Below are 16512 nucleotides of genomic sequence, written 5' to 3'. Positions count from 1 at the left end.
GGCCCTGCGACAGGGACAAGAAGGGCTCCCATACTCACTCTCATTCTCTTCCCTGCCTTAGCACCCTCTGCTGTACATCGAATCATCCTCCCATTTTCAAATTTTAAATGTCAGCAACTTAAACGTTCCTTCTCTTTAAAGAAAAAAAAAAAAATCTGCCAGGCAGTGGTGGTGCACACCTTTAATCCCTGCACTTGGAATCAAAGGCGGATAGCTCTCTGTAAATTCAAGGCCAGCCTAGTCTACAGCGCAAGTTCCAGGACAGCCAGAGCTACACAGAGAAACCCTATCTCGAAAAAAAGCAAAAGTTTGGAAAAGGAGCACCGCCACATTTCCTACAAATAGTATTATCAAACTCCAAAATAAATTCTAACAAAAATTCAATTATGTTCATTTAAAGAATAATGAAGAAAAAATGCAGTTTATTCCCAAATGACCTGTAACTTTAAAACCTTTAGGACAGAGAGTAAGTGACAGTTAAGGCCCTGGCAAAGCCCAGAGAGCTGTTTTTCCTCATCTTAAAAGGTCATTCACGCCCTTTGATCTCCATTTCTGTTTTGACCCCTTCTGAGGCTGAAGTTTGGCCATTCTCTGAATTCTTCTCACACAGAAAAAGTAAGCACGAACTTGACAAGCAAGCTCAGTTATAGGAAAGTTCCATGGACCTTTTACAATATGACACAGCCTTTCTTTCCCCTTCTGCATAACTGCTGTCAAGTTAGCTCCCTACATTTAAGACAATGCCTAAAGTTGGAAGCACAGAAGTATAGAAAAGTGAGTGGCCTCGGATGCGCTAACATTTGCACCACGGAAAGAGCGGGCGGGGCGCTTAAGCCAGCGCAAGACTCGTTCAAGAACAGCACAGCACTGATGGATACTGGACCCACCAGACTGGGGGCGAGCCAGGCGGCGATCGGCCGAAATCCCCCAAAGTAAAAAGCAGCCCCAGTCTTGTCCAAAAGAGCAAATCTCGCTGGGCGGCCACCGTTTGGCGACTCCCCAAGCACCTCCTGCCAAGGCGCCTGCGCCGTCCACACGGCCTCCGCACCCCCAAACTGCCGGCCCGCAACGGAGGCCCCGCACCCCCAAACTGCCGGTCCGCCTCTGCCCGATGGACCCCGGCAGCTGCGAGGATCTCCCGCCGACTACCTTGGTTGTCCGGATGTGCTCCATCCCGGGGCGACGCCCGCAGGCAGCTGGCCTCAGGAGAGCACCATCGGGGGAGAAACGGGGCGGTGACAGCCACCCGCAGGAACTCCCTCAACCCGGTAGCGTCAGCCACCCCGCCGCCGGCGGCACTGCGCAGGCGTCATCTGAGAGCTCTGTCGCCTAGAAACACTTCCGCAAATCCTAGCTACGGAGAGGATCCTGACAGCAGGCAGAGCGTCACCCATCGAGAGTGTGCGCTAGCTGGGCCACATGCATGGCCTGTTGTACAGCGCCCTCTCTGATGGAGGACTGGTATTGCCCCGGCCAACCAAGCTGACCCACATGTTCAGCTAGACAAGGATCAGCAAGAGGGACTAGAAGACTTTTCTAGGTTTAAAGATATATCCTGACCAAAAGGAATTTTCCAGTGAGTGTGAGACTGGATACCTCTAAATTCCAGGTTAAATTACATTTAGAAACTCATGGAGCACTGGGCTCCTGTAATGAACTATTAAATTCTATTATGATTATCAGTATTAAGTTTGAGTACATTTTATATGGTCTTTGTTACCAAGTGGCAGGATATAACTCTTACAGGCTTATAGATACGGCTGCACTTTAAGATGCTACATGAATGTCTTTTTTTAATTTGAAAGATATTGCTCAGGGTTGGAAAGATGGCTTATCTGTTAAAATTCTTTTTGTTTAAGGTTTTTTTTTTTGGGGGGGGGGGTATGTGAGTACACTGTAGCTGTACAGATGGTTGTGAGCCTTTATGTGGTTGTTGGGAATTGAATTTAGGGATCTCTGCTTGATCTGGCCAACCCTGCTTGCTCTGGCCCAAAGATTTAATTATTATTATAAATAAGTACACTGCAGTTGTCTTCAGACACATCAGAAGAGGACATCGGATCTCATTATGGATGGTTGTGAGCCACCATGTGGTTGCTGGGATTTGAACTCAGGACCTTTGGAAGAGCGGTCAGTGCTGTTACACACTAAGCCATCTCACCAGCCCATCTGTTAAATTCTTACTGGAAACTTTTCTGATCTTTGTCTTTCGTCAATAAACAAAAATGGCCTTCCTAACTGGTAGCTGGTGTACTCTCTCCTTGCTTCTCTGGCTGCCTCCTGCCAAAGGCCTTTCAATTAAACCAACACTTTTCAAACTGTTCATGGCAACCCTGGGGACCAATAGCTGACCAAAACTTGATTAAAAACACAGCCTATCTCTGGCTTTGCTTCTGGAATAAGCTTTGAGTCTCAGATCCCTACAACTGTACTTTGCTGTGTTCATGACAGTTACTGCCTCGGCTCAGATTTCATCTACTATGTGTTATGAATTGTGGTGTCTTTACAGTTTGTACAAACATTGCTACTCTTACAGAAAGAGCAGTTTGATTACAGAAAGCAAAACTTTTCATATCTTCCTATTATTCCTTAGTATATGACTTAGTTAGGGTTAGGGTTTTACTGCTGTGAACAGACACCATGACCAAGGCAAGTCTTAAAAAAAAAAAAAAAACATTTACTTGGGGCTGGCTTACAGGTTCAGAGGTTCAGTCCATTATCATCAAGGTGGGAGCATGGCAGCATCCAGGCAGGCATGGCACAGGCAGAGCTGAAAGTTCTATGTCTTCATCCAAGGGCTGCTAGTGGAAGACTGACTTCCAGGCAACTGGGGTGAGAGTTTTAAGCCCACACCCACAGTGACACACCTATTCCAACCAGGTCACACATATTGCATCAAGGCCACACCTCCAGATGGTGCCACTCCCTGGTTCAAGAATATACAAACCATCACAGTATATATCACATTAGTGTATCTTTGAATTGAGCTGTATCAGAAAAACATATCTATCTCTGCTTTACTCATTAATTAAGCAGTAAAGATGTATGTGTACAAAAGAATTGTTTGTAAAAGTAAATTTACCTTGTATACTGGGGCACGACTTTAATCCCAGCACTTCAGAGACAGAGGCAAGTTGTTGTCTGTAAATTTCAGAGCATGCTGTTCCACATAGTGAGACTGTAACAAAAACAAACAAGCAAAATATTATCATCAAATGTTTGATTTGTACACCTATTGTAAGTACCTATATAACCAAGGATAAATAAAAGTTTTTCTGCCGAAAATGGTTCACGATTTAAAAATGTTTAAAAGATTTCCAAACAGGCCACCCTTAATCTCTATCAATCAACTTTATTTGGTTTTTGTTAGTGTTAATTTCCTCCATTAGCAACTCTTTTTTTTTTTTTACGGATTTTTATTAGATATTTTCTTGATTTGCATTTCAAATGTTATCCCCTTTCCTGGTTTTCCCTCTGAAAACCCCCTATCCCCTCCCGCCCCCCCTGCTCACCAACCCACCTATTCCTGCTTCCTGGCCCTGGCTTTCCCTACAGTGGGGCATAGAGTCTTCATAGGACCATGGGCCTCTCCTCCCATTGATGACCAACTAGGCCAGCTCTGGTACATGTGCAGCTGGAGCCATGAGTCACCATGTGTACTCTTTAGTTGGTGGTTTAGTCCCTGGGAGCTTTGGGGGATACTGGTTGGTTCATATTATTGTTCCCCCTATGGGGCTGCAAACCCCTTTGGCACCTTGGGTCCTTTCTTTAGCTCCTTCATTGAGCAATTCTTTTAATAATTTGAGATCTTTCACAAAAACATACTTTTAAAAGGAGAACTTAAGTTAATGTTTGTCAGAAATGCAGTAACTCTTAGTAAGAATCTGGCCAAATAACAAGACCTGACTAGGAAGTGGGAGCCAAATTATCATGAGCTATCTTTAGCCCCCTAAATAGTCATCAATTTATTGTCCATTTTTGCATGTGACCTAACAACCTTATGACTGTTGTATTTGTCCTTTTAGAATGTACAAAAAGAGCCGGGCGTGGTGGTGCACGCCTTTAATCCCAGCACTTGGGAGGCAGAGGCAAGTGGATTTCTGAGTTCGAGGCCAGCCTGGTTTACAAAGTGAGTTCCAGGACAGCCAGGGCTACACAGAGAAATCCTGTCTCAAAAAAAACAAAACAAAACAAAACAAAACAAAAAAAAACCAAAAAACCAAAAAAAAGAATGTACAAAAAAAATCCCTAGCTTCCACCAACCCAAAGGCTAATACTGTCGTCAGAGAGCATCTGAGACCAAAGCAGAGACTGGTCTGCCTTGCTGTAATCTGCCTTCCTGATGTTTCCACTGATGTAACTGCAAAATGGCTTGACTTATAACATTCTTTGTTCTATTAGTATAAAAGTTTCATAAATTTCCTAACATGTTATAGCATGGTATTTGGAGTAACCTGGGTATGTGTCACTTGAACATGGTCACTCAAATCTGGCTCTAGAATTAACTTGTTAAGGCCTAAATAAAATGTTAAGGTCTGAATAACTGTTATCTGTCTAGCCTGACATTTGGTATGGTTACCAATGCCATAAGAAAACTTTTTCATATGTTGTTACTGCTGTTACTAGGACGTTCTGTGCTTTGGTGTTCTTGGAAAACAATCACAATAGAAGTCAGTTAGAACTGCTTTCTATAGTCAGCCATAATAAGCTTGGACAGGAACCAACCACCCAGCAATACTTCCTGCACCTATGTTGAGCTTTTATGGTATTTGCCTTTATAAGCTGTCCCTGGGATGGACCCCACCATAAGAGAGACACCTGCATCTATTTGGAATAAGGCGTCCACTTTGAATCGGGGGTCAAATAAAGTTTAAGTACCCAAGACTTCCCTGGGAACTAAAAGACGTGCACATGGGTAACAGACATCCTGGTAGGAAGTTAAGACATGAATGTTAGGCAAGACAGGTTCTCTGCACAGTTGAGTACCCCAACCAATGGGAGCAAGATTAAATATACAACAAAGACATGTTCCTAGGGAAATCTCCTAACCCTAAATCCTGATGGGTGGGATAACTTGGCACGAATTGATTCAGCACTGCAGCCAGCTCCCGACTGACCTCTGGCTGTGATTGATCAGTACTGGGGCATATGCTCAATAAACTATTCATGTCTGACTGAGATCAGTGTTCACGTGGTTTATGAGGTGACTCCTGGACCCCAACAAACTCTTATTCTCTTTGAGAACTGTTCTTAGGTTGGCAAAATGTGAATCATCAAAATATGTCTATTGTGTACAATTCAATCAAATGTAAGATAGTGCTAGGTCCCTTCCCTTTCTGTTCTTGAAGATGGAGAGTAATGTACTTCTGATTCTGCAATTAAAAATACCCTTTAAATCTTGATTTATATCCAAGTCTATCGTGTTTCCAGGGCCTGTTCATCATATATAAAGAACTATGAAAAAAAAGTAAATTTCTCTTTTAAAAAGTGTGTTCTTCCCACTTTTAACTTCAAGTTGAATTTCTATTATTTGTTAGTAATATTCAGACAAAATTTTTAGGATTAATTTTGTTTTTATGTATCTGTGTTTGTCTGTGTGGTTGCAGGATATTTGATCACATTGTGGACCCTGAGATTGTGAACTGAAAAAAACCTGTTTCTTGTTGTACTGTTCCTCAGCCCTGGCACCTTTAACCTAAGAGTTCTTTGTAAATAAGAGCTAAATGAACTCAACCCTAGGTCAAGAGGTGGACAGGGAGTTGAACATAAGAAAGCCCAGGAAAGAGAAAGGAGGACCTTTGAGTTGAAGGGTGGCATTTAAGACAGAAGGAGGGGCTTTTCCTTCTGGGACTTCCATGGAGCAGGAGGGGCATTTGGGTGCTTTCTCTGCCTGTCTGAGCTACCACAGTGTCTGGTTCCTGAGTCTTCATTTGGTAAATCAAAGATTTGGTGTGGGGAGCGGGTGTGGTGGTAGTCCCAAGATAGTGCTCGGGACTGCAGCCAAGTCTTATGACTTGCACCTGACTTCCTCATACACCTGAAAATAAGCCACGTCCATCGTGAGAGCTGCACAGGCACACCATGATGCAAGATCAGGCCATTTGACGAAGGCCAATGAAGTGAGATTCCTCGGACTGGGCTGATGGGGCGTGGTTGAGGGGTTATATAAGGGATTGCGATTGGGAGCTAAAGAGATTCCTGCTTGCATGTTGAAAGGTTCCTGAATAAACTGCTTTGAGAAGAATGCTGTGTCGTCGCTCTTTTCTGCTGGTTGGAGACAGAAGCGACAATTTGGGATTTCAAACAAACAAACAAGCTATGAAGGTGCCAGAGGAGATCAGAAGGGGGTGTTGGGTCCCCTGAAACTGGAGTTACAGGAGGCTGTGAGCTTCCTGACCTGTACTGGAAACTGATCCTCCTCAAGAGCAGCATGTACTTTCAGCTGACAGCCCATCTCTCCAGCCCTGACAAATGTCTTTCAAATAAAAAGTGATCACGTAGCATCTTGAGTCAAAGTGCTCCTTTATCTACAAACCTGTAAGTGTTATCTCCTGACACTTGGCAGCAAAGATCACATAAGATATACTCACAGCCTGATGCCACTATGAAAATAAAAGGCTGTTGTAGAATATTGTCCTCCGAGCACAATAGCTATTACCACCTTAATGAGAGCAGTTGTGATATCTGTGAGGGACCCTTGTGTAGAAGCAGGAGATGTGGAGTATGAGCCTCCTGAGCTGGAATTCCAGCCACTGCCTTGTGTGCCTTGTTTCAACCGCATGTGAAACAGTATTCATGGTCTTAGTGGTGCCAGAGTATAAAGAGTGGGAGGCTAACAGAGAAGGGGGTTCCATCAGTGCAGCTAGCATCCATACTGAGGTGAAACCATTTGGAGATACAGGGGTTTGGGGGTCACCCACATTTCCTGTCTGTAGCTCAACCTCCAATCACATTCCTGTAAGTTCAAAAAACTCATTGTCTCCTCGCACTAGCCTTGGGTGGAATGGTAACTTTGGTCTGTCATTGTGCCTATCTGAAGTGAGACAATAGCACTCACATCTCCCTGGGGAAAGTTAGCACAGCAGTTTTATATGCATAAACAGATTTTAAAATCCATTTTAAAAGTCACTAGTGCATCATTGGGCAAATATCTGAATGCTGAATTCAGCATTATCTGTTTTTCCCTTTTCTTCAACTCAGCATTGACTGATCTCTCTTTTAAAATAGATTGCTACACAAACATTGAAAGTGCTATAAGTTAATGCTGTGGAGCAGTACCCTCTGAGCTTAAGATCTGCCATCTTCATCAGAGCATGTGACGGCTTGCAAGCTCAGGCCTGTTGGCATTCTCTCAAAGCAGGAAGGGCTGAGGTGGGTCATGGGACCATGAGATTCCAGGCAGTTCCCCCTATACTTCCTGCTGTTGTTAGTTGTGTGTTTCGATCTTTAATTGCATATGGCCTCATGTTTCCAGTGGTGCTGAAGTATACAATGTGTGGAAGATTAACTGAAGGAGAGATATTGTCTATGCAACAATGGGGAAGTCGTTATATTGAAGTGAGTTTTAAGTGTGTTTGTGTGAGCTTGTGTGGTGTGTATGTGTGTTTGTGTGTGTGTGTGCTTATGTAGGCACCAAAGGCATCAGATACCCTGGAACCCTGGAGACACATGTGGTTATGGTCCACTGGCCATGGGTGCTGGCATCTTGAGTCCTCTAAAAGAGCAGAAGGTTCTCTTGACAGATGGGCCATCTCTTCAACACCAACATTCCAATGTCAAAAGGTAATTATATTTCATCCTGTCATTACAAATTCTGTCAAGATTTTTTTTAAGATTTTTAGTGTGAGACTAATAAAGATCATATGTCCAGGATTTTTTGTTGTTGTTGTTTTTCAAGACAGTGTTTCTCTGTATATCCCTGGTTGTCCTGGAACTCACTTTGAGACCAGGCTGGCCTCAAACTCAGAAATCCGCCTGCCTCTGCCTCCCAAGTGCTGGGATTAAAGGCGTGCACCACCCTGCCCGGCTATATGTCCAGGATTTAACCTAGAAAATTCACTAGCACTTAAAGAATGAACCAATGTGTGATTTTTGTATTCTTCATATTTCTTTTGCAGGCCCTTATAAAAAAATTAGTTGAGACTCCCAAAACGCTGTCTGATTCTAAATCTTTTTTTAAAGTAAATAGTAAATCACATGTCAAAACCATCACAATCGGCACGTTAAAACATGGTTCTAACATGCTTTGGGATCTGAATCTTGGCTTTTCAAACCAGCATCAGTTACTTTCAAAGCTCTCCAAATGGCTGAAAAAGCTACATAATAATTATGACTGATTGTTTCAGCTCCTGATGGTTCAGTCCTCAGCCAGGATTGTTTTAGTTTATACGAGACACTGCACTCACAAACTTTCATGATCTTGAGATGATCCTGCAGCAATTTCCACTTAGACTAGAGAAGGAAGCAGTTATGGTTGGTTGGCCTAGCAGCAGGCTGGTATGACTGATCCTAAAGAGGTGTCCTGTGATTGGTGCAAGCACAAATTCGGGATGCTCTGTGGTGGACGCTATACCCTGCTATATAAAAGGGCTGTTCAGGCTTACTTAGTCAGCTGGGAGATGCCCTCCTGGAGGCCCAGTAAAAGGTAGCTCACAAATTTCTCTCTCATTTGTTTGCTTTGAGATAGAGTCTCACTGTGTGGCTCTGGTTGTCCTGAAACTCACTATATTGAAATGTTTGTGTTGAAACAATGGCCCATCCATTAAGACAACCTTTTGCTCTTGTAGAGGAGTCAAGTTGCTAGCACCTGTGACCAGTGGATCACAAGCACCTGTGTCTCCAGCTCCTGGGTATCTGATGTACACACACACACACACACACACACACACACACACACGGCTGGCTTTGAACTCATAGAGATCTGCCTGTGTCTGCCTGTCTCTGCCTCTGGAATGCTGAGATTAAAGGCATGCACCACTACACCCCGCTTACCTGTTCCTTTTTTTTTTTTCTCTCTCTCTCTTACTTTCAGTAATGCAGGCTGACCTGACAATATAAAGAAAGAAGCAATTGACAACCCAGTGGCAGTGGCAGTGGCAGTGAAACAATATCTGGAAGACAGCAGGTCAAGCCATAAAAGCAGCACAGAAAACAGCTTACGGCCCAAGAAAGTAGCCAGGGTGCAAATAAAAGGTAAGGTCTACAGAATAAGATGGACAGAACCAGGTAAGAGACACCACAGGTCCTGGTCACTGAAAATGCTCTTAGACCAGACAGGACTGTATGGGAGGAGCTGTTAACACTGGCTGCTTCAAGTGCTGAGGAATCCCTGATGTGAAGCCAGCCTAGATGCAATCCCATCTCCTACCAAGGGGCTAAGGGGGGCCTACTTCTTGGCTCATCCCAGAACTGTAGCAACTGTACAGCTTAGGATGCCAGTAACCTGAAGCCTGCACTAGAGCTGTAAAAATAATGGATCCTGCCTGCTGTGGCTCTCACCCGGTTGCTCTTGGTTATCAGACACTGAGTGCTCCACAGAGAGACTAGCTTCGCCCTGCTCACTCCAGGATTTCTACATATGGAGAATAAAAGGACCCAGACAGTCTGTTAGAAACACTTGCATTTCAGTTTGAAAAGGGATTCTACTAACACTTGGATTTATTCCAAAGAAATAAGACAGTGTAGTTTTATTTGGAACAATTCTCATCTCCTCTGGATTTTGCGATTGAGGTGCGTTCATTCCCTATTAGTGTAGGCAGCCATTGAAACTAGCTCTTCTGTGTAGGCTGGAGAGGTGGTGACTTAGCAGTTAAAAAAAACTTGCTGTACAAAAGCACAAGAAGTAGAATTCAGATTTCAGCATCTACATCAAAGATAGATGTGGTCCTGTGCATACGGGTCAGCCTAGAGCTAAGAGCAGAATGAAGACAGGATTGCCCAGGGCTTGCTAACTACCAGTCTCACTGAAGAACATCAGCTTCAAATTCAGTGAGAAATCTCGCCTCAAAAGAATCAGCTAAGAGTGATAGAAGAGATCAAATGATGCTTGCCTCTGGCCTCTGTGCATGCAACACCGACTCACACACACACACACACACACACACACACACCACATACACCTCACATACACCTCATATACATAAATTCTCTCTCTCTTGCCTCTGTGTGTGTGTGTGTGTGTGTGTGTGTGTGTGTATGACCCTATAGAGGGATATTCCTTAATAAAATGATAACATATTATTACATGAACAAAATGCTACCTACCATACAGCAAGTTCAATGTGACCAGCAAACAGTTTGTAACTGTTGCAAATAGAGCCATGAGTGATTATTTTATTTATTTATTTATTCATAGTTCCTCTGACACTATTTAGAAGCATTTTCTTTCCATGGGATGTCTGGTAAAATCTGGAGCCGATACAACTGACAACTAGTAGGTCTAGGCCAGTGGCAATGTGCCAGAAAACCCACAGTAAAAATCCTCCTGCCCTAGATGGCAGGCTAAAGAGGTCGAGAAGCCCTGCTCCATGTTGTCCAAGACTTATGAAGTAAGCAGTTTCACATTTGTAATTAGAAAGTGGTACTTTTAGGATTGGTAAGATGACTCATGGGTCAACCCAAGTTCAATCCTTAGAACCTCTACGGATGTCCTGTGGCACAGTTGTACACACACACACACACACACACACACAGCTCTGAAAAGATGAGAATACAGAAAGGCAAATTACACTGTATAATACACCTCAAGACTCTGACAGTAAAACTTTTTATGTCATTTTGCTCCAAACCATTGTCTTGTCTGTTCATCACTTGTTTCTTGACAGTTAACATTTTCTCTTTTCCAAATCTTCTGACAGTAATACTGATATTAGCTAATGTCTACTGTGATTACCAGGTGACAGGAAGGACACTGAGTATCTTATCAGTGTTATGGGGAAAGTACTGTTACTTCTCTCATTTCAAAGATGACAAAAATGAAATAGGATGAAGTTGTCTGATATTACAGAGTGGATAATGTCAAGAGTCATGGCATAAAGCCAGACAGTCTGACTCCAGAGTCTGCATTCTTAGTAACCATTCTATATTGACTTGCTTTTCAAAATCCATATTAAAGTTCCATTTACTGTAATATGAGAAGCTTGAAAATCACTCTGCTTAAAAGAAAACCTCAAGTAATAGAAAATATAAGATCAAATTCCATGAAGAATTAAATAGCTGACAAGACAGAGAGATCTTATAGCTAGAAATATGGAGGAATGTATGCATCTACAGAGGTGAGCAAGACACTGATGTTGATGCTGCAGGAAGACCATGCCACTCAGGTGAGTTTACTATTTCTGTTTTGATACCCTCTAAGATGCCCAACTAAAAGTCCAAGTGCAGGGTCCACTTTAGGTGAGAATCCAATGGAAGACCCAACTACATAACACCCTAGACAGAAACTCCTCCAATCCTGTGCCCCAGAGAAGGAAATCCACCTTGACAATGAGAACAGAAAGAACAGTGCTTGTGTTGGAAACATTACAACCATGAAAATGCCATTAGGCAGATTTATATTCTGGATTCATTTGAATTATCCAGTCCAAGAACATTTAAGAGGTAAATGGTGTTTAAATGGGCCGGGGCTAATGGTGCCTCAAGACTTTAAAGTAGCAAGCACCAAGTCCTCGCTGGTGCAATATGCCTCTGTAATGAACCTCAAATAATTCTGATAATTAATCTTCCAAGGAAAATTAAATTAAGGGCTGGAGAGATGGCTCAGCAGTTAAAAGCACTGACTACTCTTCTAGAGGTCCTGAGTTCAATTCCCAGCAACCACACGGTGGTTTACAACCATCTGTAATGGGATCTGGTGCCCTCTTCCGGTGTGTCTGAAGACAGCTACAGTGTACTCACATAAAATAAAAATAAATCTTAAAAAAAGAAAGAAAATTAAATTCAAATCAAAGTAAAGGAGCACATAAGGAACTTTTTTTGAAGTGGTGGGAGGAATAAGAGATCGTATATTCATCAGGCTTAGCTTACTAAAAACGTTATGCAGATCTGTATAAGGAAATAGATTGTATTAAGACAATAGAAACATTTACAATGTCATGACAAAGAGTACTTAGTTAGATGATCCCTTGGAGGAGGCTTTGTTGCTTACACTAGACTAGGTTTTGTGTGACCTTTTCCTGGGGAGATATGAACAAACACCTACTCACTCCAGATAGGGCACAAAGGACACATCCCACCGAGATCTCGTTTGGGCAACCAACAAATTCACTGGGCTTACTTACAGGAGCGGGTTGGGGGTTAGGAGTACAAAACAGCTGCATATGAAATCTTAGCTCAGCATGGTGGGGGCTTCTCTAGACGTGTATAGATGGAGTCCCCTCTTGAGTTAACTTTCCACACTCTGTAAATTGTAGCACCTCTCAACACCACATGCTGCTGGGGCAGAATTACATACAACTGGAAGTGTTAACAGAGGCAAGGGACTTTTTAAGTCTAGTCTTAAACTTCATGAATCCACTAGCATGCAATATATTGTAATACCATTGATCAAAAATTCTAGTTTTTTTGTTTCTATGGGATATGGGTTAACTATCACTGTTGTATAGCTAAACTTTGCCATAAATCATAAATCAAACATGAATATATGATAATTTGAATGTCTCTTCTGAAGCTTTTTTTTTTTTTGTACAAGCTTTTATTAGAGTCAGGTTGAGATTTTTCAGTAAACTTTGAATTTTAAAGTCACAGACTTACAGAATTACTGAAAGTATTCCATATGCCCACAGTTTTTCTGGTCATAGACATATTAGTCTCTATTATATTTTAAAATAATCATCCCTTCTCACTGACCTAATGAGTCCTCAGAGCCAGACATGTAGCTCTTGCTAATTTTATGTTGGTATCTTCAAGTTTTGGAGCCTTTCAATAAAAATCTGGATTCCTCTTAATTTTTTTTTTTTCAGTTAAAAGGAATGTTTACTGGGACATTCATGCCACTACTGCACCAATAGAGATATCTTGCCAGGTTACTCCTTATTGTAGTTTGCATGGTTCATGGCTGACAAGACATCATGTGCCAAACACACCTTTTGACATCATCTAACTTTTGTGACCTCCCAAAGGGAAATGAGGAGGAACAGAGTTTCATCATTCTTAGTATTTGGGGAGAGGACAGGGCTCTACAATGAATCTGGAGGGTGTTCTAGTTCAGCCAACTGCAGGTAGCAATGCTCAAGATCAACACAAAACAAGTGCTGATTTGTGGGGGAGCTGTGAGAAAAGAAGTTCCAAGGATTTGTCATATAAAGGGCACTGAGTGCCAGACTCTGAGACCACTGGGCTTTTGTTCGAATTACTCCCATGGAGAGGACTGTGCTTTAGCATAAATCTGAGCCATCTGATGATGGGATCAATTTCATCGAACAAGACTTGGCAGCTGGTCAACGCACTTGCAGGAATAGTATGCCAATTCCTGCCAGAGAATTAAAGAACCATGATATGATGATGGCAGTGTCCCCAGACCACCGCTAAGAAGCATTTCTTGGTGTCCACGTTGCTCCGGGTGCCCGTACATTCTAACTTACATCCTTCAGGGTTTTTTTTTTTTTCAGATTTATTTATTTTATGGATGAGTGCACTGTAGCTGTCTTCAGACACACCAGAAGAGGACATCAGATCCCATTTCAGATGGTTGTGAGCCACCATGTGGTTGCTAGGAAACTCAACTCAGGATCTCTGGAAGAGCAGTCTGTGCTGAGCCAGCTCTCCAGCCAGATCGCTCATTCCTGTCCTTATACTTTCCACTTCGCAGTTCCTCTCGTAAATAACCCAAGTTATGGGAAAGCCACATAGCCAGGCAGCAGCCTTCAGGGAAGGGAAGATCCCCAAGACCGGCACGCATCCCATTCACCGTCCACTAGGATTTGGGGCACAGTGTCCTGACCTCAGATTAGGAGGCAGAGGAGCCTGGCAGTGTCACGCCGCCCCGCTGAACCCCTCCGTGCAGGAAGCACAAGTCTGCAGTATCATGGGGTGCTGACCGGAAGCGAGTGCGACTTAAAACCCGTACATTTCTGGACCCTCAAAAAGTAGACACCCTCTTTTTTTTCTCGGGTGCAGCGACACCCAAACGAAACTCAGACGTCCCCTTGGAGGAATGTGAGGTGACGACCAAGGTCTTCTCCAACTCTAGAACTCTACGCATGGTTTTTGACAGGAGGCTGGACCGAAGCCGCACTCCGAGGTCCTTCATTCAGGAAGTAAAGCACGAAATCCCGCGAGACTCTCCTTCAGGGGCTTAGCGCTTTAAGAGAGTAGGCGGGGCGCCCATCTTACCTCATCCGCCCGGCCTCACACGAGTTCCGCTTCCACTCCGATCCCAGGGTCCCCTGCGCGGCGGGCGCGCTTCTAGTGCGTTCGGCGCGCGGGCGGTGTCGCGCATGCGTTAGCCTGTGGCTCCGCCCCCTCAGCCCTCGCCGTGTCGCGCCGCCGCTTGGGGTTGAGCTTCCCTCCCGGTCTCCGCTGGGCACCAGCTATGTGGCACGTCCCTCTTCGGCAGTGAAGGGACAGAAGCGTCCTAGGCCTCTCCACCCTTGCTGACGGCTTCGCGCTAAGGGCCGCCATGGCTACGGGGTTCTCCTTCGGGTCTGGGACCCTCGGCTCCACCACTGTGGCCCCCGGCGGGACCGGCGCGGGCAGCGGCTTCTCCTTCGGGACCGTCGCGTCTAGGTAATGGTGCCGCCTAGCAGGGGACCCTGGGGCTTCCCCGCGGAGCTCTGCTTGTCGAGGCCTGCCTTCAGGCTGCTAGGCTTCCCTACGAGCCCCGCAGTGGGCTGTGGACCCCTGCCGCCGGGGCTCTGCAGTCCCCAGCCGCGACAACGCGGAGTGGGCCCGACTGCGGGAAGCGGCCTGGAGTCGCGGCTACGCCTACGCGATTCCTCGGGTTCAGGGATAGAATGAGTGTGGAATGAATGACAGCTTGTTGCTAGCTTTTAGGAATAGAAAAATAGGTAGGACGTAAGTTAAAAAAAATATATCCCCGGGTGGTTTAGATTTCATGAACGTATTTACGGTTTTGAACGTTACGGTGCATTGGATTTATGATTTTTGTTTGTTTGTTTCAAGCCTTTGTGCCACAGGACCCCCATCTGTCTTAACCTTTTATGACATGTATCATAGTTATTTTGTGGCCTATACAGATTAGCATAGCATCGTAAAACATTTTGTGTTATAACCATCCACCACATGGTCTTTTACTTTCACTGCAAGCTTAAGTGGTATATTCTTCAGTTTGTGTAATAGATTCCGGTAGTGACAGACGAGTAGCTAGGGATTCCAAAAAGCTTTTCAGTGAAAGCATTGACCACTCAGACTCAGCCTTTGGTAAGTAAAGAGTTGATCAAATGAGGAAATGTGTACTCGAAGGACAGGTATCTCCCGAAGCATAACAAGACCTATAGGCTTAATGTCTCAAAGAAAGCTCTCTCTCTTTTTTTTAACAATCCCCGTTAGATAGAGCAAAACCAAAATAACAGTACAGACTGCCCCAGTTAAGTCCCATTTTTGCGTATGCTTTCTTATCTTCACTACCTATGTTGTCGAGACACAGGCGACAGTGTGCTCTGCTGTCTCTTTTAACTTTCACCTTGTTTTCTTGTGTCATCGATTAACTGGTTTTAGGTTTGTCGTTTTTAATGGTGTATCTTACTTAGTTCTTTTTTTTTTTTTTTAGACTTTAACAATATTTTTATTGTTTATTTAGCCCTTCACAGCTCACCCCACACAGAGAAAAAGGTTATTTGTAGTGGGTCACACTCATTTTGTAGCTTATGTGGGGATACGGTTCAAGCAGAACTGATGTCCGCTGCTGGTACTGCAGAGCAAAGGGGAATCTAGGCACACCCATAAAGGTGGCCACACCCAGATGGGTTGATTGGCAGGCTGGAAGACAAAACTCCCAATAAAGGCACTTTTACAGGGATGTAGCTCAGTGGAGAATACTTGCATAGTATGCACACGGCTCTAGGTTCAATCTCTTGTACCATAAGCACTTTCAATGGGGTCAGAGAATTGGCTGGAGTGTTGTGGAAACCGGAGGAAAAATTGTTTTAGAGATAGGATCTCACTGTGTAGCCCTGGCCTCAAACTCACAGGGATCCACCTGCCTCTGCCTCCTGAGAGCTTGGAGGAAAGGCGAGCACCTATTGACAGGTAGCAGAGACAGCTGAAAGACGATCACGGGCCATCAGTGGGGGCTGCTGTATGTCTTTGCTGCTTTAGAGGGAAGGTGATATATGCATCGTAGCCAAAGAGCAACGTAGCAAGTAAGCCCAGCATCCCAGCGACAACTCTGGAGCTGCCTCTTCCTTCTACAAGGACAACAATGGAGGTGATCAGGTACAGGATGGTTGCTATGAGGGATCTGAAGAAGTCAGTCCAAGGCCAGTTGATGAATGATATCTTGGAGTGCAGGTCACACATATAGAAGACAAATAAGACAGCAGCAAAGATCATCTC

General features: G+C 44.1%; 2 protein-coding genes across 3 annotated transcripts in view; one reads left to right on the top strand and one right to left on the bottom strand.

Moving 5' to 3' along the window:
• Mtmr6 (myotubularin related protein 6) overlaps nucleotides 1-1310 on the bottom strand; it is a 37332-nt gene extending 36022 nt beyond the window's left edge. The window contains exon 1 of the mRNA XM_021182178.2: nucleotides 1150-1310. Coding sequence (XP_021037837.1) covers nucleotides 1150-1173 — 24 coding nt within the window. The 5' untranslated portion in view covers nucleotides 1174-1310. The remainder of the gene's footprint in view (nucleotides 1-1149) is intronic.
• A 13067-nt stretch (nucleotides 1311-14377) lies between these two features.
• Nucleotides 14378-16512, top strand: part of Nup58 (nucleoporin 58) — a 46598-nt gene continuing 44463 nt past the window's right edge. Inside the window, exon 1 of one of the 2 annotated variants that reach the window (XM_021181741.2) lies at nucleotides 14378-14724. In XM_021181741.2, coding sequence (XP_021037400.1) covers nucleotides 14618-14724 — 107 coding nt within the window. In that variant the 5' untranslated portion in view covers nucleotides 14378-14617. The remainder of the gene's footprint in view (nucleotides 14725-16512) is intronic. The other variant, XM_021181742.1, reaches the window with a different exon arrangement.

Source organism: Mus caroli, chromosome 14 (assembly GCF_900094665.2).
Source record: "Mus caroli chromosome 14, CAROLI_EIJ_v1.1, whole genome shotgun sequence".
Classification (NCBI taxonomy): domain Eukaryota; kingdom Metazoa; phylum Chordata; class Mammalia; order Rodentia; family Muridae; genus Mus; species Mus caroli.
Note: the sequence above shows the minus strand (reverse complement) of the source record. Positions and strands in the feature narration are given on the sequence as shown.